This window comes from Urocitellus parryii, chromosome 10 (assembly GCF_045843805.1).
Source record: "Urocitellus parryii isolate mUroPar1 chromosome 10, mUroPar1.hap1, whole genome shotgun sequence".
Classification (NCBI taxonomy): Eukaryota; Metazoa; Chordata; class Mammalia; order Rodentia; family Sciuridae; genus Urocitellus; species Urocitellus parryii.
The window spans coordinates 143,224,378-143,246,427 of record NC_135540.1 but is presented as its reverse complement, the minus strand read 5'-3'; the positions used below and the strand labels follow the sequence as shown (position 1 = coordinate 143,246,427).

General features: G+C 61.2%; 1 protein-coding gene across 3 annotated transcripts in view; it reads left to right on the top strand.

The window, feature by feature from the left end:
- Positions 1 to 21,288, top strand: part of Sh3bp2 (SH3 domain binding protein 2) — a 33,085-nt gene extending 11,797 nt beyond the window's left edge. The window contains exons 2-14 of one of the 3 annotated variants that reach the window (XM_077803267.1): positions 981 to 1,028; positions 10,108 to 10,247; positions 11,502 to 11,604; positions 13,066 to 13,183; positions 13,560 to 13,630; positions 14,437 to 14,525; positions 14,806 to 14,874; positions 16,937 to 17,558; positions 18,930 to 19,038; positions 19,223 to 19,278; positions 19,550 to 19,631; positions 20,234 to 20,293; positions 20,691 to 21,288. In XM_077803267.1, the coding sequence (XP_077659393.1) occupies positions 10,112 to 10,247; positions 11,502 to 11,604; positions 13,066 to 13,183; positions 13,560 to 13,630; positions 14,437 to 14,525; positions 14,806 to 14,874; positions 16,937 to 17,558; positions 18,930 to 19,038; positions 19,223 to 19,278; positions 19,550 to 19,631; positions 20,234 to 20,293; positions 20,691 to 20,828 (1,653 nt within the window). In that variant the 5' untranslated portion in view covers positions 981 to 1,028; positions 10,108 to 10,111 and the 3' untranslated portion in view covers positions 20,829 to 21,288. Of the gene's footprint in view, positions 1 to 980; positions 1,029 to 3,265; positions 3,349 to 10,107; positions 10,248 to 11,501; positions 11,605 to 13,065; positions 13,184 to 13,559; positions 13,631 to 14,436; positions 14,526 to 14,805; positions 14,875 to 16,936; positions 17,559 to 18,929; positions 19,039 to 19,222; positions 19,279 to 19,549; positions 19,632 to 20,233; positions 20,294 to 20,690 lie in introns of those variants that run through there. The other 2 variants (XM_077803266.1, XM_077803269.1) reach the window with 2 other exon arrangements.
- The last annotated feature ends 762 nt before the right edge of the window (positions 21,289 to 22,050 follow it).

Here is a 22,050-nt window from a genome sequence, read left to right as displayed (position 1 = left end):
ATGCTGCTGAGCATGCTGGGAAGGGACTCAGAGAGGCCTCTGTGGATCTGCACTGGGACCCCCCGAAGGGCCGACCCCTAGGGCGGGAGCAACACAGATGTACTTCTCTCATTCCTGGAGCCAGAGGCAGGCCACGCTGCCTCCCAAGGCTCTGGGGAGGACTGTCCCTGTCTGCCCAGTTGCTGGGGGAGGCTGGCCTTTTGTGGCTCCTGGGCTCCCAGCCACATCACTGCGGCCTCTTCCCCATGATCACATGCCGTCCTCACCGCTCATGTGCTAGGATGGTTGTCATTGGATTTAGGGCCCATCTGGCTCAGGCAGAGTGACACCTCACTTAACTACATCTGGAGGCCATGGGGTCAGAAGGTGGACATATCTGCAGTGGGGCCACCATTCAGTCCAGGTGCCACCAGGACCTGAGCAGGGCCCTGCCCTCTGGGCCACTCCCTCCCTCTTTCCAGGACTGAGTTTCCAGGATGCTGAGTCTTGCCTCACTGGGCAGCAGGCAGAGTGAGGCTAGAGACAGGAGGGGGCTGGCCAGCAAGAGCCTGGGCGCTGGTTGCCCAGGGTGGGCCCAGGCCCTCTGGGAGGGGTTGACTTTCCCCAGGGGGGTCTCCCACCCTCCCTGTGCCTGGAAGGCCCTTTGGCATGCTCACATCTGTAGGCAGCCAGCAGGTACCAGGCTGGCAGGGGCCCCGGGTGCCAGGAAGTGGGTCCCAGTTCCTTGCCACGGGTCCCTGACTGGGGGCCAAGCAAGCGCCTTCCTCTCTGAGCCTCAGTGTCCTCCGCGGGTGAGTGCAGACGGTGACAGGGCCAGCCTTGGGCTGTGGGTGCTGAGATGAGACGGGGCTGTGAGGCGTGAGGTGCCAGGGCAGGGTGGGCTGTGCCTGCAGCAGACACCACCGCACTGGGTGTTGGCCTCACTCCCGGCAGGCGGAGGTCCTCAGAACCCAGCGTGAGCGTGCCCTCTTCTTTTGCAGGCCGACTCTGAGCCCCTGCCCTGCCCTGCTGTCAGCTCCTACCACCTGGTAAGTGTGCTGTGCCCGGGGGCGGGAGGCGGTCTCTGAGCCTGGCAGCTTGGGACATCAGCCAAGGGTGGGAGGATGGAGTGTGGCACCAATCCTTGCCACCCAGCCACACATGTCTCTGCTGGTGTGGGTCATCTCCATGGTCCCCAGCCCAGGGCGAAGGTCATGGAGTCACCATCTGGGTTCTGAATGTCCTCTGGCTTCAAGAGTGGGAATGACATTATTGTTTGCTGCAGGGATTAAATGAATTCTGCCTTGGGAGGAGATGGGAGGGCTCTTGGAGAAACTGAGGCCCACAGCTGAGGGGCTTGCAGAGGCCACTTAGCAGCTTGGGACTCCTCACCCAGCCTCCCTCTGGAAGGAAGGACTTGGGGAGGGGGTCCAACATGGGCCTGCCCTGCATGGGGGTCCCTCATGCAGCCTAATTCTCTCCTCCCGGCTGTAGCCCCAGCCTCACAATGCTGCACCCAGGGTGGGGGCCTGGGGGGGTCAGGTGAGGGTGGGCCTCTGCTCACTTCCACCTCCTGGTGTTTATAAAGTGAGGCCTGGGGAGAGGGGGTCTGGCTCCTGCCTCTGCACAGGCCTTGTTCATCCTTCTGTGATCTGGAGAGTGGCACGTCCTGGAGAGGGCTGGCTGGCTCCTGGCTCATCTCCTGGGGGCTCTCATCCCAGATGGTCACGCGGCCTCCCCTGCCTCCTTGCCTCCTGGCCTGTGAGCTTCTCCCAGCTCTGCGAGGGGGCACACTCCTTGGTGCCCCCTCTCCTGGGAACTGCCTCCCTGGCTGGTCCTGGCTGTTGTGTGGCCCAGGAGCCCTTACTTGCCATTCTAACTCCACCCTGCTGCAGAGGGAAGTACTCGGGAAGGGGTCCTCCCTGCTGACCCTCCTGTGCCCACCCCCTGCCATCTGTCTATCTGTCATGCCCAACTTTCTACTAAAGGTGTAGGCTGCCCTTGGCCACCCAAGGCATGAAAGCTGGCACAGGCTGGAGAAGCCTGAAGCACTGTGCCCCCTTAAGGAGGCCCTGGGCATCAGATTCAAGCTTCCACCCTCCAGGAGACAGCAGGTGGTCTTGGCCATGTGGGGCCTTGGCAGCCTGGCTGGTGGACATAGCCTGGGGGACAGAAGCTGCCTCCTTCTGCTTCCAAGCTGCCCTTTCTGGGTACCCGATGGCAGGTGGAGTTGGTGTGGGATCATGCCCTAGGACCCCGGGAGGCACGAACAAGACCCTCAGCTCCCAAAGGCCCTGTGGTCTGTGGCTTCTGTCACCCTCAAATCCTGCCATGAGCGTGGCCCTCGGCCCCAGGACGTCTTTTCTCAGCTGCCTCCTCCTAAGAGTCCTGTCCTATCTGGGACCGGAGCTCGGTGGAGAGGGGCAGGGACTGGGCACCCTGTGGCTTGAGTTGGAACCCCGTTGGGGCTGCCCAGCAGGGGCCGAAGCAGGAAGAAGGCTGGGCTTGACGGAAGCAGAACAGCTGGGGGGGGCTGAGTTCTGAGTGGGCCTAGGGAGGGGCCGATGGCAGGGTGTGCTTTGTCACCGAGGCCTTTCTCTCAAGCTGGGTGATTAGCAGAGCTCGAGGCTCTGAAGGCAGAGAGACTGAGAGACCCAGACCCACCCTGGTCTTTCACCATGGCTCCCCACCCTGGTCTCTCCGTTGCTTGGTGTCAGAACACACAGAGGGAGCCACTTTGAAACCTACAGGACCCTGGTGCAAGAGGCGCAGCCCTTTAGGCTCCAGAGGACAGGAGTGGGCACCATGTGGGCCGGGGAGGGGTGTGGGGTATCAGCACTATCATTGTGTGGGGCCAGTACCCTGGGCTGTGAGGGGCTGTGTGGTTTGCTGGCGTGAAGCTAAGTGTGCAGAGGTGACCTGGGGAGGGAGGGACAGCATGAAGTTTCCTCCCAGGGGCACAGCTGCCCTGGAGCCCAGATAGCTGTGCCTCTGACCACAGTGGGGAACAGGAGGATGGTGAGTGGGGATTAGACCCCCCAGACAGAACAGCACTGGTAGGCTGCAGCTTTCAGGGCCTTGCAGGGGGAAGGCAGGAAGTGCTTGTTCCTTGGGGCAGCCCAGGGAACCAGCAACAGGAAGTCCCAGACCAGGAGGAAGCCCTACCAGCTACAGGTCTCAGAGGCGCAGAGCTGAGCTGTGGCACAACAAGCCGGGCAGCCGGGGCCTTGGCCTCACATGCCTGGGAGATGCAGGGTGCGGCCTCTCCCCACAGCCCCTGAGCTGCATGGCTTCCCTGGGCCCCAGGACACCAACCTCCAGCAAGTTACTGGGCAGCAGGAGAGCCATGTGCTGGGTCAGTGCCATCAGGTCAGTGGGGTGGCTGTGGCAGAACCGCAGGGCTGGGCGGGGTCATGGGAGCCAAGTTCCCCCCAGGGCTGGCCTGCAGGCGCTGAGAAGAGTGGTCCCAGATGGGCCCAGAGGGAGCCAGAAGGGGGACCCCATGCAGGAACCTGGGGCGCCCCTGCCCTGCGTCCTGCCTCTCGGCCTGCAGCCCTGGGAGCTGCGCCTCTCCCACTCCAGCCTTGCCTGGCGGCCTTGGTGTCGGGGTCCCTGTGTGTGTGTGTACACGTACGTGTGCAGGGGGACAGGCAGGGCAGTGTGGGTCCCCACTGCCTGTGTGGGACGCTGTGCTCAGGGGACCTTGGGCTCCAGGGACCCGCTGGGGACGGGATCCGTTCTCCGCCCCTTGGCCAGTTGTGGGCTCTGGCATGGCTGGTCACTGGGCCTTTCTAGGAGCATTTTGGTTTTGATTCTTTTACAGAGAAAGATTCTGGGAAGAGGAAGGAGGGGGAAGGAAACTAAAAGCAGAGTACGAAGTGGTGAGAGGCAGGGTGGCTAGGGGACTGTGCTCGAGGAACCCACCAGCTCTGCCCACCCGGCCATCACCCCAACACCTGCTGTGCCACGCGGGCAGGGTGGAGGGTCATGGGTGCTCCGCCACTAGTGCATGTGTGTTCTGGGGAAGTGCTCCGCTTCTTGGACCCTCGGTGTCTTCATCAGTGACATGGGATGACTGTGGTTTAAGCTCTGGAGTGGCGGGGTGAGCAGTGCTCTTGCACAAGTCCTGAGCCTCTCCCAGCCTGTGTCCTTGGGGAGTAAGTGTGCAAGAATGCGTGGGTCACACACAGAATTGTGAGGTTCCTGAACCCACAGGTGGGACCTGGCACCAGGCTGGGCAGGGCTGGAGTGGTGATTCTGGCCTGTGCCCGAGCGCTCTGGGGACCACTTATAAAGGGTCTTTTTGGCCCCTGGTGTGTTGTGTGGATGGTGCTCACATGAGTGCAAGCACGTGTGTGAGCATGTGAATGAGTGTGAGTGTGAGTGTAAGTGTGCATTCGTGTTTGTAAGTGTGAAAGTGTATATGTGGAGTGTGAATGTGCTTGAGTATGTGGACAGGACTGGATGCGTGTGTACATGCGTGCATGAGTGTGTGTGTGTGTGCTGTGCACTGGGGGACCTCGTCTCTGCTCCCTCAGGCTGGGACACTGGCCCTGCCTCGCTCTGCGGCTTCACAGCAGGGCCGGCCTAGTCTCTGTGAGCAGTGAGTCCCTGACACCGTGGTCACCCAGGGCGCTGCTCACTCACCACAACAGGCCATGTCTGCAGGAGCCCGGTGCCTCAGGGCTGCCACGTCACTCTCATGCACAGGCTCACAATGTGCACACATATGTCACACGCACACACACTGGTGTGCACACGTGTAGTCTCCCACTCACTCTCATGTCTTCTGTGAGTGCACCTGTGACATTAACTGGGCTTGAGGAGCTGCACCTTGTGTGTGGGCCCCTGCAGGTGAGGAGCATGCACCCTTGGGGCTCAGGGCCCCAGAGGTGGGAGCCGCAGAGCTGAGTTGTCTCACCAGCCTGCGCAGCCCGTCCCCACTCCAGCAGCTTCAGGGTCCTTGAGCCAGTACCGCTGAGGGAAGGTGCATCTCACAGGGCCACACGGGCTCAAAGCACTTCCACACCTGCACACGCGAGGATCCTGCACCTTGTAGAAGGGTTCCTGGAACCTAGCAGCCACCACCAGCTTCAGCCACTCCAGGCTGACCTGTCTCCAGAGTCCTCAGCCCCTGCTCAGGGTGTTGGGCCTTGGAGGAGTGAACTCTTCCATGCCCTCCTTTTTTTAAATGTTATTTTTGTAGTGGTAGATGGACAGGATGCCTTTATTTTATTTGTTTATTTATTTATAAGTGGTGCTGAGGTTCGAAGCCAGCACCCCACACATGCTAGGCAAGTGCTCTACCCCTGAGCCCATGCCCTTTTTTAACAGCAGGAGATGGTGGCCCTGTGGAGGATGAGACCCAGAGAGATCTGAAGGCAGGCTCTCTCCCTCGTGACTCCCACCCACGGTGCTCCAGCCAGTGCTCCCACCAGCCCAGGGGCATCCCTGAGGGTGGGCATCTGAGGAGGGACGAAACTACCTAGCAGGTCGGCAGGAAGGCCTGTGGGAGCCCCTGGTGAGTGAGTGGCATTTAACCTTCAGGTCACGAGTGAGACTGCTTGGAGGTCAGCTACCCTCAGTGTCCCCAGGCACAGGTAGGACTGTCTATGAGGCTAGGAAATGTGGGAGCTGTGTGGCACCGTGGCCCACCATTGTCCAGACCCTCGGGCACCACTACCGGTTTCTGCTTCCAGCCTGGCCCAGCACTGGGTTCCTGGGCAGGTACTGTCTGGGCTCACCTGCTGGGGCAGGTTGTGGCCCCTCTGGAGAGGGACTATGATGTCAGCATCAGGACATTCCCAGGGGAGGTGAAGGTGGAGCATGACCTGCCCTCTTCCCAGGGTCAATAAATGCCTCCTGAGCGCTTCCATCCTGCTGCAGGGGGAAGGCACCAGCTGGAGATGAGCCCTTCTCCTGCCTGCCCCTGCCTGGCCACTGGGCTCAGACAAGGTGGGGCATCACCTGCCCAATTGCTCCCCCAACCTCCCCCAGCCCCAGGAGGAGGTGGCTCTGTCCTCACAGTAGCTCAGACACAACTGCCAAATGTCCGTTCGCTCAGGGCTGGTGTGATATGCCAGGGTGGGGCTCTGTGTTGGCCTCTGTCCCTCTAGCCACCCACCAGGGCCAACACTGCTTCCTTCCTTGGGGGCACCTTGGGTGCCCACTCTGCTGGGCCTGGGCTCTAAGGACAGAGGACTGTGACAACCTAGTACAGCCAGCATTAGGTGGAGGGAAGGCTGGGCTAGCCCCAGGGTGGGGACAGGACCTTCTAGAGGACCTAGGAGACCTCCTGGAAGAGGGGATGCCTGAATTAACTTGTCTTTCCACTGCGGATTGCTCGCTGCTGGAACGGATGTAGAAATGCAGTGGACTTCTGTGTTGACTGGGATCCCGCTACCTTTGCTGAACTTGTTTGTCCTAATATTTTTCTTGTGTGTGGAATTCTTGAAATTTTGTATATATAAAATAATCTCATCTGGGAATGGTTTCACTTCTTTCTTCCAATCTGGATACTTTATATTTCTTCTATTGCCTGATTACTTTGTCCATGACCTCCAGCAGGACACTGAGCAGACATGGAAGGATGGACATCCTTGCCCTGCTCCTGTCCTTGGGGAAGAGTGTTCAGTCTTTCACCACTAGAAATGATGTGAGCAGGAACTTTTCAAAGATACTCTTTATCATGTTGACAAGTTTTCCTTCTATCCCTGGTTTGTTGAGTGTTGTCCCTATTTTGAAGGATTGTTGGATTCTGTCTAAGGTTTTTTCTGTAGGTGGGTCTGTTTTTTGTCAATGTGGTATATCACATTGATTGGATTTGAATAGTAAACCAACCTTGCATTGCTGGAATAAGTCCCACTTGCCCGTGTTGTCTAATCCTTTCTATATGTTCCTGGATTCCGTCTGCTAGTGTTTTGTTGGGGATGTTTATGTTCATGCCTGTAAGAGATTGGTTGTAGTCTTCACTTGTGGTGTCTTTGTAAGGGGCGAAGAGGGCATGAGTTCCCTCTTCTTTTTTGGAAGAGTCTGTGAGGGATTGGTGGTCTTTGAGCCACCTCTTGAGGGCTGAGATAGTTCAGTTGCAAGTACAGGCAGTGGCAACAGCGGGGACAAGCCTAGAGGTGGTTGTGGGCGGGTTTAGGGGTACTGTGTGTCTGGCTGGCACAGGTGCACACAGGGCAGAGGGCAGGAGGAGAGTTTGTGAGAAAGGCCCAGAGGGGCCAAATCGGGAATGGCTAGGTGTGCATAAGGAAGCCCAAGACTTAGAGAAGTGACTGGAAGGGTCATGTTGGAGGACGTAAGGCAGGCACTGGAGAGACTTTAGAAGAGGAGGTGCTGGGGACTTCCGAGAGCGGTGGAGATGCTGATGGGCAGCCTAGAGAGTTTTGTAGGATTCAAGGGGAGATAAAGGCAAAAGCGCTGGGAACAGGCTTAGAGGTGGCCAGAGCCAGGATGGAAGCTGCAGACTCCAAGGTGCTGGGAAGAGTACCTTTGAGCTGGCCTGAGGTGGAGGCCTTGGAACCAGTGAGGGTTGCCCAACATGCAAAGCTGGGTAGGAATGGGGCCCAAGTTGTTAGCCACCAAAGGGCCAGGGTAGGGCCTTGTGCTGCATTCTGCACAGGTGGCCCATCCTAGCAGCAGCCTGTAAGTGCTAGGAGATGGAGGAGGCAGGCAGCCTAGTAGCCACTGAGGGCCTTCACAGCCTTTGGCCAGTCAAAGGAACTCTTCCGGGAGAGGTGACCCGCATGCCAAGGCCTAAGCAAGTGGGAGTTGCCAGTGAGCAGACCCCCGACTCCTGGGGATCCCTGGGAGACACTGGCAAAGCAAGTCTGCCCTGGGGGACATACTGCCTTTGGGGAAGTACGGCCACTGTCCCAAGGTGCTTGCCATCAAGGAACCAGGCGGGATGGAGACGTAGGCGGGGGCTAGGAGTTGCAGGTTTGGGGGCTTCTGATTCCGGGTTACCCTTATAATTGGCTTCCACTAGCTGCAGTGCCGCAGGTGGGGAAACTGAGGCCGGGAGTGGGCGGCCCGCCTAAGGTGACGTGAGGGGCGGGCGGGTCCCTCACCTGCCCGCGGACCCGCCCCCGTCTGCGAGGGGAGGAGCCGGCGGCCGCCTGGGCCTGGGGCGCGGCGGGCATGGCGGGCGCTGGGTCCCGGCCGCGGAGCTGGGGCCGGCGGGAGGCGGGCGCCCGGGACGAGGCGGCTGCCGGGGTCCCCGGCCCGGGGCCGTGTCGCTGCGCGCAGGGGAGATGGGGGCTGGCCGCCCCCCGGAAGCCGGCGGTGCCCGCCGCGTGGACGCCGTGAGTACTGAGCCCGGACCCGACGTCCACGGCCCCGGACTCTTGGCTTCGAGCCTCGGGACCCCAAGTCCCCAAGCCCGGGCCCCAGACCTCTGGAGCACGACCCGGGACTCCGGGTTCCGGGAGCCCCAGGCACTGCGCGGTCCCCTGGAACAAAGGCGGGCGTGGGCCGGCCGCTGGGTGGGCCGGGGGCTGCGGCTGGGCGTGGGGCCCTCCGTGCGCCGACACTTCCCCCTGGATGGGCGAGAGCACCCGGTGCCCATCTCCCTTCCCGCTGCTGGGCTCTGACTGCGCCGCGGGGCCGGGCAGAGCAGGGGTATGGCCGCGCCTTTGTTCCCAGCCTCAACCCAAGTTGGGGTCCCAGCTGCCCAGTCCTCACTCCCGCCTCCCTGCATGGAGGGGTTGGGAGCCATAGGGGACAGCTGGGTGGCCCCGACCTCCAGGCTCCCACTTTCTCCTTGGGGGGGTGGGCACTCTGTGCAGATGAAGCCGTGGGAGACAGTAGCAGAGGCTATGGGGGCATTCTGTGTCCTTGGGGTGGTGACTTCCTTTGCTTTTTTGATGGAGTGGACAGTGGTTTTCTTATGTGTGTGTTTCGGGTTGGAGCTGTAGTGGCAGGAGTCCCAGCTGATCTTGGCCTCTGGATCTGACCCTGGCTGCTCCACCTTGGGCTCTTAAGATACTGGCCACTATCCAGTTGCACCAGGGTCCCAAGCTAGACCTGCCCAGGGTAGGCACAGACTAAACAGAGCAGGATTGGGGGACTTCAGACATGACTGAGCACTTGGGGTGCCTCACAGGAGAGGAGCCCTCACTGTTGTTCCTGATGGACAGCCAGTGGGATTTCTCCATGTGGGTAGTGGGGAGGTCACTGCAGGCAGAAATGTTCAGCAGCCCAGCTGGATCCAGAGAGTCTGGGGCTGGAGTAGTGGGCAGGGCCTCTGTGACAGTGTGCAGCATGGTCCCTGAGGCTCAGACAGGGAGGGTGAGTGTCCCCCCAGGCGAGGAGGTGGGTGCCAGTGAACTAACCACATGGTTCTCAGCCACTGTGGCAAGGGTGTGCTTTGGGACAATTTAGTCCACTTTTCCCTCATGGAAAAAGTCCAGCAGCTGAGGCCTGGGAATCCCCCAGAAAGCCAACCAGGACACAAGACCAGGCTGTTGGAACTGGGGGCTCTTGGCTGTCTGTTTCACTGATGCTTGGTCTCAGGGCTTCAAGAAAGGGATGGACAGAAGCTGCTGAGGATGGACATCCAGGGGCCATGCTCCTTACCTCTTCCCCACTGAGGGTCAGAGCTGGTGGACAGGGTATGCAGGGTGTACCCCAGCCCCCGTACCTCTTTAATTTCTACTTTCAGGTTGTGACCCCAGTGCCACCTCCTCCAGGAGGCCACTCCTGACTTCCTGTCTGGGCAGGCCCCTTTATGGCTCACCTGGCATTGGGACTTGGGGTCATTATGGCATAAAGCCTGCCTTACCTGGGCTGGGTTCCCTCAGGCCACTCGTCATCGTATGCTAGCCCTCACAGGGTGGTGCACTCACCAGATATGTGCCCAGTGAACCAGTGACAAAGGACACAGTTCTCAGCATCCTGGGATTGTGGCCAGGGACCAGGTGGAGCTGACCAGGTGGACCACCCAACCTTTTCCCCAGGGTCAGTACTGGAAGGCTGGGGCCTTCAGGAAAGGCGTTTCCTCACCCCCACTGCCTTGACCTTCCACGCTGCCTCCTGGAGTGTGGCAGTGTCCCCTGAGTGGCAGCTAAGACATTCCCTGTCCCTACCCCTGGCTGAGCTGTGTCTCTTCCTCTGTGATTCCAGCTTCATGGCGGCTGAGGAAATGCATTGGCCTGTCCCCATGAAGGCCATCGGTGCCCAGAACCTGCTGACTATGCCCGGGGGTGTGGCTAAGGCTGGCTACCTGCACAAGAAGGGCGGCACCCAGCTGCAGCTGCTCAAATGTGAGTCCCTGGGCAGCGGGCACCACAAGGGAGAACTTGCGGCAGAACTGGGCCCTGTTCCTGTTTCTCCACTGCTCTGCTGGGACTTCTGCTACCTTATGTCCTGGGTCCTCGGGGATGTCTCTTCCTTCTGTAATGGTCAGCTCCCCTGGGGGACCTGAAGGCAGCCTCTCCAGTCCCAGAACTTGACAGGGTTCAGGGTGGTGCCTGCAGCTGGTCAAAGAGGACAGTGCACAGTGCTGACCAGCTGGCCATGGGAGCATCCAGAGCGGGGTAGCCTCAGAGTGGCCTGGAGGTCTGACCCCTGGGTGCTGCCCTTTTCCTCTCTGCAAATGTTCAGGGAATCTGTTGGCCCTCACGTGATGGGTCCATGTGCTAGGTCAGAAGCCAGCCGAGTACTGGGACTCTGAAGCTGCCTGACGCTCGGGTGTTGGCCCCTCGGGACAGTGGGCTGCGAGATCCACAGATGTCCAGACATGAAGGCAGAGAGAACCCGGGCCTTGCCTTTCTTTCTGATTCACCATGGGTACTCCGTGCCTGTGCCCCAGCAGTGCCCTCTGCCAAGGACTCCCTGCTCCGGGGCTGCCTAGCTGAGGTGTGCCCCACAGGACAGTCATTTCTGGGTACCAGTCTAACTGGTACCCTCTTTGCATAAGGATCTTCCAGAGAGAAACTGTAACTGACCTTCATCCAGGCCTGGGTTGGTGGAGCTTGGGGCATTGCCCAGCTGGAGTACAGTCCAGCCCAGGGGCTCTCTTACCCCTGCTCTCCTCATACGCCAGCTGGGCTGAGGAGCCTCCTGCAGCCCCACAGCACCCAGCAAGGTGGTTGCGGCCTCCTGGGCCTCTAGCCCTCTGCGGTTACTGCACATAGCCCCTGAATGGCCCAAGGTGCACAGGGAGGGGTGGCCAGGCTTGCCCAGGGGCTGGCCCACATGCCCCGGCCCACATGCCCCTCCATTTGCCCATACTTGGCCCCGTCATAGACCCCTGAGGAGGGGCCACAGCCCAGCCTGGCTTCCTGTCTTCCTCTCAGCAGTTCTCAGCAGCCTGAGGCTGGCCCAAGATGCACAGGCCTCCGGAGGTGCCTGGCATGGCCAGCCTGGCATGCAGGGTGCCTGGGGTGGAGGGTGCCTGGTGTGGAGGTGCCTGATGCGGAGGTGCCTGGGGTGGAGGGTGCCTGGCGCGGAGGTGCCTCGTGGAAGGTGCCTGGCGCGGGCCACTGACAGCCCTGGTGACTGTGCCCTGCCCGCAGGGCCCCTGCGGTTTGTGATCATCCACAGACGCTGCATCTACTACTTCAAGAGCAGCACGTCGGCCTCCCCACAGGGCGCCTTCTCCCTGAGTGGCTACAACCGGTGAGCGCCCACCCTGCCCAGAGTGTCCCCTCCCAGCCCACCTGGCCAACAAGGGCTTGGAGCCAGCTCTCACCCCTGCCCCTGGGGAGGACCTGGCTCTCCCCAGATGGCCTCCAGCAGCCCAGCCCTGCCCAGTGTGCCCAGGCCTCTGCTGGAGCCTAGGAGTGAGCTCCTTACGGAGGCTTCCTGGGGCTTTGGGGTCAGGTGTCAAGGGCCTGGACAGCCTGCTCTGCAGTCCAGTCAGTTGCTGCCCAGTGGCATCTGCTTCCCTCCCTACCCTGCCCCTTCCCCCTCCCAGCTCTTCCCAGGGTACCATCCCCTGTGTCCTAAACACAGGCCCTGTCCAGACTTCCTGGCTCCAGGGTCCTCCCAGGCTGGGGCCAGTTCCTTGTTTCACTTGTGCCATGGGCTAGCTCTATCCAGCAAGTGGCCATGAGTCTGCCCTTCAGGGCTTCCAGGCTGATGGGCAGGGGGACACTGGGCCAGAGCCCTCTGGTAAGTTGTGGCATGCTGGAGCTTGTGGGCCTGTTAGTCCCACCTGCATCCACCTCACAGCCTTGGGCCCACAGAGCAGTGCTTGAGTTCTGGGCCCAAGACTCTGCCACCTGACCCAGCGTCCAGCAGCACTGGTCTGCCTTTCACCACCCCCTTAAGGCCCAATCCCTCCATCCTGTGAGCAACCGTGGGTCACCAGGTCTTAGTGGCAGGACTTGCTTTGGTAGTTGCCTTGGTGGGGCAGCCTTGCCAATCAGCCAGTCTAGCACCAGGCCCCCATCCACCCAGGGCCCCGGGCAGCAGGCAGGCACTGGTGATCAGAGCTTCCCCAGGCAGTCACTTTCTTCCCTCAGACACGTGAGTGCCAGCCAGTTCACAGCTGTGTCCCAGTGTCAGGTACAGCTGTGCCCCAGGGAGTCAGTGCACCCATCGGGCCAGCTGGGTCTGAGAGGCTCTGTCCAGGTCCCCTGGTAGCTTCCCCCAGGTCGACTTTGGGATCACCGTGCACAGCCCACAGCCTGTTTGGGTTAGTGGGCCGCAGAGCAGATACGACATGAGTCACTTCCAGAAATGCATGGGGGGCTGCTGCTGGGCAGCGGGCAGCGGGGGCTGGCCAGAGCCCCATGAGGGTCTTCAGCAGTCAGGCCAAGGGCACGTGGGGCAGAGATGGGAGGAGACGTCCAATTACAATGACACTGGTGGGCTGTGAGGTGGTGTGACCTCATCTCTGAGCCTGCGTTGCTGCTCTCCCAGGAAGCCTTGAAGACTCAGAGGCCCACTGTTGCCCACCTCTGCCATCTGCCCATAGCATCTAGGTCCTCTGCCTGGAGCATGGGCAGGCAGGGACTGTCCAGATCTGCTCCTGTCCTTGGGTTATAATGCCGGGTGCCAGACCCAGACCCACATAGGATGGGCTGCTCCGGCAACCCCTGTGAGTAGAGCAGGTGGTGACCCCTGTGTCCTCAGAGTGATGCGGGCGGCCGAGGAGACCACATCCAACAATGTCTTCCCCTTCAAGATCGTCCACATCAGCAAGAAGCACCGCACGTGGTTCTTCTCTGCCTCCTCTGAGGACGAGCGCAAGGTGATGGGGTCTCCCTGTTTAGGAGGCTCCCTGGTCCCAGGGCCCTGGCCTCCTGTCAGCTCTTGGCAGGAGGCTGACACCATCTTGTCTAGGCCCTGAGAGATGTACTGAGCAGGGGATGCCAGGTGGTGCTGCCCAGGGCCTGGCACCAGGGCCCACCCTAAGAGTGTGCCATTCGGGAAGAGCAGGGGGGCTGAGGGGCAGCTGCCGACCCAAGGAGGGGAGGCCACACCTGAGTCACACAGCCTGGGCTGGACACAGCTGGGGCTGTCTCCGCTGGCCTTGGTGGTCACTGCAGAGTAGCTGGGGCAAATGAGGGAAGAGGGTGAGTGGGGCCCTGTCCTGGCCCTGGCCCCTGACCCTGGCTAACCCACAGAGTTGGATGGCCTTGCTGCGCAGGGAGATTGGCCACTTCCATGAGAAGAAGGAGCTGCCCCTGGACACCAGGTGGGCTACAGGGCCTGGAGGAGGGTGGCAGTACCTGGGGCTCCTGGGTTTGACGTGCATGTCCGTCTCCAGGCTGGGTGGCGTGGCCACAGTGCGCTCCTTGAAGGGCCACGTGGATGTGGAAGTGTGCACCTTGTGTATAAGCGTGTGCGTGTGTGCCTGTCTTTCCCTGTCCTGCTGTCCTCTCCAGCTCCATGTCACCATGTCTGACTGTGTCATCTGTTGGCAGCTCCCCATTTGGGGGTCACAGCATTTCAAGAGTGTAGAACTTGGGGTCCCAGCCCCCTGACACCTACCTTGGCTCTCTCAGAGGGAGAGCAGATGCGTTGTCCAGGGAGGGGTTCAGTCCATCCTGGTCTCAGCACCCTCACCCGTGAGAGGGCCCAGCAGGTAGCAAGGGACTCTCCAGGGGGTCCTAGACCTGTCCTTGCTTTCGTTGTCAGGAGCAGGTGGATACATGGGCCACTGAACACTGGGCCTAGCCCTCAGCTCTCCAGCCAGTCAGGGTGGCAGGCACCACAGAGGCAGGGAGAGCGGCACTGGTCCCCAGCCCCTTCTGTCCTTGCAGTTGTGTGTCTATACGCTTGCCTGTGCATATGCTGCCTGGGGTTACCTGTGTGGCCTGAGCGTGTGGTCACAGGATTGTCCCTGCCTCTCCATGTCTGTCTGTGCACAGGTGGTCTGCATGCATGTGCAAGTCTGTGTCTGTCACAGTGTCCCTGAGTGCAGGTGTCCCTGTGAGTGAGTGCCAAGGACCCCAGGCTCGGTGCTGACCACCTGCCCCTGCCGCCTGCCCTGTGTTTCAGTGACTCCAGTTCAGACACAGATAGCTTCTATGGTGCGGTGGAGCGGCCCGTGGACATCAGCCTTTCTCCATACCCGACCGACAATGAAGGTGAGGGCTGGGCCACACCCGCCCCTCCAGCTCTCCACACCTTCCTGCTGATGGCCACAGGGACCAGGGCCCCTGTTGGGAGGCCCCTCCTGCGGTGCCTGTGCCCTGTCCTACAGTGTAACAGTGGCCTGGGTTCAAATTCTGATGCCTTATCCTAACGCTCCCGCCTCCTTGGTGCTCAGCTCCTGTGACAGGGGCATTGTGCTGCGGCACAGTGGGCACTGCCACCCCGTCTTGTGTGGGCTGGGCCTGGGTCTCACCCTCCATCTGCCACAAACAGACTATGAGCATGAGGATGAGGAGGATTCATACCTGGAGCCCGACTCCCCAGAGCCTGTGAAGCCCGAGGGTAGGTGCAGGGGCCTGGGGGTCCCGTGGGTAGGGAGGGGGCTGGGGGTCCCGTGGGTAGGGAGGGGGGCTGGGGGTCCCGTGGGTAGGGAGGGGGCTGGGGGTCCCGTGGGTAGGGAGGGGGGCTGGGGGTCCCGTGGGTAGGGAGTGGGGCTGGGGGTCCCGTGGGTAGGGAGTGGGGCTGGGGGTCCCGTGGGTAGGGAGTGGGGCTGGGGGTCCCGTGGGTAGGGAGGGGGCTGGGGGTCCCGTGGGTAGGGAGGGGGCTGAGGATCCCGTGGGTAGGGAGGGGGCTGAGGGTCCCGTGGGTAGGGAGGGGGCTGGGGATCCCGTGGGTAGGGAGGGGGGCTGGGGGTCCCGTGGGTAGGGAGGGGGCTGGGGATCTGGTGAGTAAGGCCAGGGGCTGGGGATCCTGTGGGTAGGGAGGGGGGCTGGGGATCTGGTGGGTAGGCCATGCTGTCTCCAGCAGCCCGCGCCCACCCCACCCCACTCCTGGGGAGGCGGGCAGACAGTCGTGTGAGGGTAGTGGAAGTGCAGGGCTGGGTGGGGGCGATGCCTCTGTCCTGCCCTCTGTCCCTCATGCTCAGTCCTTGACCCCCCCTGGGTCCCCTCTCCAACCTCTCTAGAACTTTCTTATCCATCACTTTGTCTTGGGATGACATCCCCTCCCTTGACCTCTAGTGAGTGGCCTTTGTGACTCTGGGTCCCCTCTATTGTGGGTGCCAGTGTCCTCCTCACTCCTCTGGGGCCAGCTCCACAGTCCTTCAGCCCCTGGCCTGAGGCCATCTGCCTTGGTCACCTCCCACTCACACCTCAGCTCAGCTGCCCAGGTCTAGAGAGAGATTCTCCCTCTGTCCCATCTTGCGCTGCAGATGAGCGCATGGGAGCCACCCGCAGACCTACTGTGTACTCCTGTTCCACCCTCCCTTCCAGCCTCTGGACCCCACACACTGACCTCTCCTCCCTCCCCTTCCCAGACCAGCACTCCACACTGCCAGGAGTGCCCGGCTGTGCCAGCACCTACTCCACACCCTCCTTTGCCTGATGTGCCCAGAGCCCCACCAGCTCCTCAGCCCCTGTGCCCATCTGGAGGGACACCACCCCAGGGCTCAGGCCTCCTTCCCCTGAGGCAGGACTTGACCCATGATAGTCCCTGCAGCGATGAGCCACAGCCCTGGACTTCCCATAGCAGGACTTGACCCCCCATAGTCCCCACAGCCATGAGCCACAGCCCTGGACTTCCCATAGCAGGACTTGACCCCCCATAGTCCCCGCAGCCATGAGCCACAGCCCTGGACTTCCCATAGCAGGACTTGACCCCCCACAGTCCCCACAGCCATGAGCCACAGCCCTGGACTTCCCATAGCAGGACTTGACCCCCCACAGTCCCCGCAGCCATGAGCCACAGCCCTGGACTTCCCATAGCAGGACTTGACCCCCCATAGTCCCCGCAGCCATGAGCCACAGCCCTGGACTTCCCATAGCAGGACTTGACCCCCCATAGTCCCCGCAGCCATGAGCCACAGCCCTGGACTTCCCATAGCAGGACTTGACCCCCCACAGTCCCCGCAACCATGAGCCACAGCCCTGGACTTCCCATAGCAGGACTTGACCCCCCACAATCCCCGCACTGTGACTCTGAGTCCCCTCTACTGTGGGTACCAGCCCTGGACTTCCCATAGAGTTCTCTCAGACCTCGTCTTCCCAGTGCCCGCTCCTGCTCGCCTCTGCTCTTGGGAACCCACCCCTCTCTCAGCCTGACTTCCTGGGTGTCCTTGCTCTTCTCTCACTCCCGCCTCTGGAACCCTCGGCTCCTCCTGTGGCATCTAGGTGTCAGGAAGCTTGTGGGGCTGCTGCTGGGGGAGGGCCAGGGAGGGCCAGGTGGTGGTGGTGAGCTGGGCCCAGGGGAAGGCTGGACAGGGCCCTGGGCACTGGGCTGCACAGCAGGCCGCCTAGGGTGGGTGTGCTCTTGCTCAAGCCGCTCAGCCCCAGTGCCCCACCCCAGCAGGTGGTGGCATGGTCCAGCTTCTGGGGGTGGCGCTCACTTGCTTCTCTTTGCTCTGTAGATGCCCTGACTCACCCGCCGGCCTACCCACCACCTCCAGTGCCCACGCACAGGAAGCCAGCCTTCTCTGACTTGCCCCGTGCCCATTCCTTCACCTCCAAGAGCCCAAGTCCCCTGCTGCCACCCCCGCCCCCTAAGCGTGGCCTCTCAGATGCTAGTCCAGCTCCTGAAGACACTAAGAGGGACCCACTGGGCCTGAGGCGGGCTGAACCTGGCCTCAAGGCGCCTGCCACTTCCCGAAGGATGAGTGACCCTCCACTGTGCAGCGCGCCTGCTGGGCCTGGCCTCCGGAAACCGGAGCCCTGGACCCCTGGCCATGGGGCTAGCCCTGCCTCCAGCTCTGCCACCACGGCCATTGCCACCTCCAGGAACTGTGATAAGCTCAAGTCCTTCCACCTGTCTCCCCGGGGGCCACCCGCAGCGGAGCCTCCACCTGTGCCTGCCAACAAGCCCAAGTTTCTCAAGATCGTGGAGGAGGCCCCCCCCAGGGAGACAGCCAGACCTGGACTCCTTGTGCCCACTGTGGCTCCCAGGCCTCCTGTGCTGAAGCTGTCTATGCCTGAGCCCACAGCTCGGCCCACGGTGCTGCCCAGGCCAGAGAAACCGCTGCTCCCCCACCTCCAGTGAGTCTGGCTGCAGTGGCGCCCTGCTCCGAGCTGCTGGGACCCCTCCCCAATCCAGCCTGGTCTCTGGCCAGTGCCCTACACCCCCCAACTGCAGTCAGCCCTGGTGGGTGGCAGGTGCCAGAATAGGAAGGCCTGTGTAGGCAGAGCGGCCTCCCTTCTGGCTGGCCCTGGCTGCCCTTGTGAAACACATGGCCTAGTCAGGGGGCCTGGAGCAGCAGCTCCAGGGTCAGTGGTCAGTATGGCTTTGGGGATGCAGGTTCCATGGAGCTGCTGCCATGCAGTCAGCTGAGTGATGGGGAAGGTGGCTCTGAGCCACCAGGCCAGCATGCTCCACAGCCCCGTCCTGGACCTGGGCCCCGCCCTGTTTGGTTCTGGGCGTCTCCTGGCTCCAGAGCCAGCAGCACTGCCTTTGTGTCCTTCCCAACTGGGAAATGCCTGGAATGTGGAGCTGTCCTGAGTCAGCCTGGAGGCCTGCTGGCATGCCTTCTACCTGTCGCTGGATAGTGCTAGGGCCTACAGTGTCCCCCATTTGGTCACCAATGGCCCCTGGTCAAAGGTGTCTGGGACCCAAGGTGAGCTTTGTACCTCACTTGGTGGGTGAAGGCCCTGGGATGCCCTTACTGGCTCACCCTGAATGCCCTTGACCACCAACCCAGGGTTGTGTTGGCATCTCTGAGATCCATGCTGCTGGTGGGAAAGTTTCTGGGAGACCCCTCGCCACACTTGCAATTCTCTCTCATGATTGGCCACAAAGGAACAGATAGTCAGCTCTCAGTCATTGTGCCCAGACCTCAGTCTGGCAAGGGCTATGGGTTACTGTCCAGGACCTTGCCCATAGCCAGCAACCTGACCTGGCATGTCCTCGTGGTCTTCTGGCCATTTGGGGCCTCCTTGGTTTCCCTAAAACCCTGGAGGTTTGGCTGAGGACCACCTGGCTACCTGTGGGGTGTGCAGGGCTCTTAATGCCTGTCCACATCTGTCCACTTCCCTGTGGCTCTGAGAAGAGTGTGACTTGACCAAGGTCACAGAGCCAGCAGCAGAGCTGGGCCTCAGTGATGACCCGTCCACTCGTCCACTTGTCCACTGGAAACATCTGTGTTTGAGTGCCCAGGATCCTGTCCCCGTAAGGACCCACTGGCTCTGACCTTCTCCTGGGGCTTCCAGGCCTCAGGCAATGCTTGCTACCCCAGGCAGTGAGGACTGGCCTCTTGAACCGGGTCCTGTACCTTATGGCCATGGAGGCAGGGACACTGTGGATTCTAATTTTGCTGTCTGCCCTCCTGTGGGGGCTGCATGAGCAGTGGACCAGGGGCAGCCAGTTGGGTGGGAGGGTGATGTGGTCTGCCTTCCTGTTCTGCCCCATCCCAGGCGATCACCCCCTGATGGGCAGAGTTTTAGGAGCTTCTCCTTTGAAAAGCCAAAGCGACCCTTGCAGGTGGACACTGGCGGGGAGGACTCAGATGAGGACTACGAGAAGGTAAGACTGAGTGGATAGAGGGCAGGGAGCTGCAGGCTGGGCGCCCCTCAGCCTCCTGAGCAGAGCCCCCAGGACTCTGGAGCTGAGGGGACAGGACCCTGCAGAGCCCTAGGTGGGAACCATTTGGGGGAGAGGTAGTGTGGGTCTCCCTGTCCTCTGCACACAGCCCTGTTGACCTCTCCAGGTGCCACTGCCCAGTTCGGTCTTTGTCAACACCACAGAATCCTGCGAAGTAGAAAGGTCAGTGTGAAGCCCCTCTTGTACTTGTATGAAGGTAGGTCCCCTGCTTCTCGGTCCACTCTTTGGACAGTCACTTGACCAAGTGCATGGTGCCAGGTGCAGCAGAAAACCTGAGGGACTCTTAGCTCTGTCCCTCCCACTGGCTGTACTGGCCTCTGGGCATCCGCTGCTCTCAGGACTCAGGACAGAGGCCCACGGTGGTCAGAGGGCAGAAAGCCGAGCTGTGGGGGTGCGGCTGGAGGGGCCCCACCAACATGCTGTCCTATTTTAGGCTGTTCAAAGCCACGAACCCCCGGGGAGAGCCCCAGGACGGACTGTACTGCATCCGGAACTCCTCCACCAAGTCGGGGAAGGTGGGTCGCCCCATAGGGACTCGGGCACTGTGCACCCAGCTGATGGGGGCCCAGGTGTCTACAGTTCATAGGTCACCTCCCCATGCAGCCGCTTTCTGAATTCTGTAGGGTCCCAGCAGCACCCTCCATCTATTCTCTGGAACTAGATGCCCTCTAAAGATCAGAGGCCGTGATGTCTCCTTCTAGCAGGGCTGTGGAGGGAAGGGGAGGGCTGGGCTGCCAGGACTCCAGGGATGGGCCGGGGTTTGTATACCCAGAGTGGGGGGGAAGCCACTGGGTGGCAGGAGTGGCAGGGGTCCTCACTCCCTGTGCCTGTCAAGGGTGTGGTGCTCCACATCACTGAGCTGCACTAGCCCCATGTGTCAGAGAGAGGTGGGTCCCGGTGGACTGGGTACCCCTGATGCCCAGTTCTCACCAGGGGCTGAGAGCAGGAGGAGCCCCTGCTCAGGTGACCGCAGCTGGGCAGGGTATCTGCAGCCCCTCCCACCTCCCTCCAAGGGCTTCAGCACCCAGGCCTGGTGGTCTCGCCCACCTGCTCTGGCTCCCGAGATGGGTCCTGCACCCTCTGGTGAGACGTCTGCTTGACACTGCCCTCCCTGTAGGTTCTGGTTGTGTGGGACGAATCCTCTAACAAAGTGAGGAACTACCGCATCTTTGAGAAGGTGAGGGGCTCTGAGGGTAGGTTGGGGACCGTGGCCCCAGGGCTCGGCTGGCGTCAGGCAGTGGGTGCACTGAGACTGGCACTGCAGGGAATCAGCCCTCCCTCCCCACTGCACAGCCTCCCTTCTCTCCTTGCCCAGCTTTGTCCGCAGGGACCCTGGAAGGGCTGGTTTATTCACAGATCTTTCCTGCAGTGCCTGGGTGCAGGCTCTGTTTGGGTCACTGGGGACGGGAGAGTGCGGCTTGAGCTTGGGGAGCACAAGCGTGATGGGGCAGCAGGAGCAGGCCCGACTGTCCTTACTGCTGACTGCCTCATTTTACATCCGGGGCTTGGGGCAGAGGAGACAGGCTGAGCGTGGGGGACTGGGCCCCCCTAACCCTGCTGCCTTCCGCCCGCAGGACTCTAAGTTCTATCTGGAGGGCGAGGTCCTGTTCGTGAGTGTGGGCAGCATGGTGGAGCATTACCACACCCACGTGCTGCCCAGCCACCAGAGCCTGCTGCTGCGGCACCCATATGGCTACACCAGGCCCAGGTGACACCTGCCCCGCACGGCTGCTGGGCAGAAGCAGCCAGAGGGCCACGACCCTGTACCACACAGAGGGAGCCTCACCTGCATGGGAAGAGGAGCTGGAGTGAGGCTGTGCTTGATGCGAGGCTCAGACGCCCGGTGAAATTTGGCCAGGCTCCACCCAGCGGTTCTGGGCTGGATCAGGACCCAGCTCCAGAGGACTCTGTGTCTCTCCAGGCTGACACACCCCGCTTCCTCCTTCCCAGGAACCCAGGCTCCAGGACCACGCCCTGCCTGGGCTTCTAGGACTAGAAGTCTGGTCCCACTGCACACCACCCTGCAGTGGGCTGGGAGCCAAGCAAGGCTGGGGCAGTTGGGTGGGACTGGGGCTGGCCCTAGACTCTCCTGGGAAGAGTAAGACGCAGGCTCTGGGAGGGAACCTTGCCTCCCAATAAATCAGAAATGATCTTTGCCTCGGTGACCAGGGCTTGATTGGGAAGGAGTGGGGTAGCTGCTTACTGCACACCCACCGACATCCATGTGGGGAGTGCTAAGAGGTGGTCTCCCTGTCTGCTAAAACATAGGTCACTGAGTGACTTGCCAGATTGCACAGGGTCACAGGTCAGGACTCAGCTGGGGCAGTCTTGGCTTGGAGCCGCCACTGTTTCCATGGGTCACACCCAGGACAATGGGGCTCCAGAGCTAAAGGGCCCCCATATATATAGTTGGCTCATTCTCTGCATTGACAGATGGCTATGAGTGCCTCCTGGGCGCCTGCCTCAGTGCTGGAGCCGGGTGCACTGTGAGCAGGCCCCAGGCTCAGGGTGGCCACGCTCACAGCCCAGCAAGGGGACAGCTGGATGTGAGGTGCAATGCAGTATCCAGGGCAGTGGGATATGCAGTGGCTATGAGCTTGGAACCCCATAGGTGCTCCAGGAAGACTTGGAGGAAGTGATGGCCACTATGGGGCAGGAAGAGTTGCCTCTGAGTAGGCCAAAGAGAGGTGGGGACAGTGGCATCCAGATGCCCAAGTCCTCTGAGCAACACCCCACTCAGGTGCAGCCTTCATCAGTACCCTGTTTCTTCAGGCCCTGCTCCCGGGCACAGCCTTTCCAGGATGGCTTTTTGTGAAAACCAACACAGTTGGGAGTCGAGGTTGGCAGGGCCCCAGGTCATCTGGTGCCCACTTGCTTCCCCTCACATTGGGTCATAAGGTTGAGAGGTAAAACCCAAGTCGAGGACTATACTGT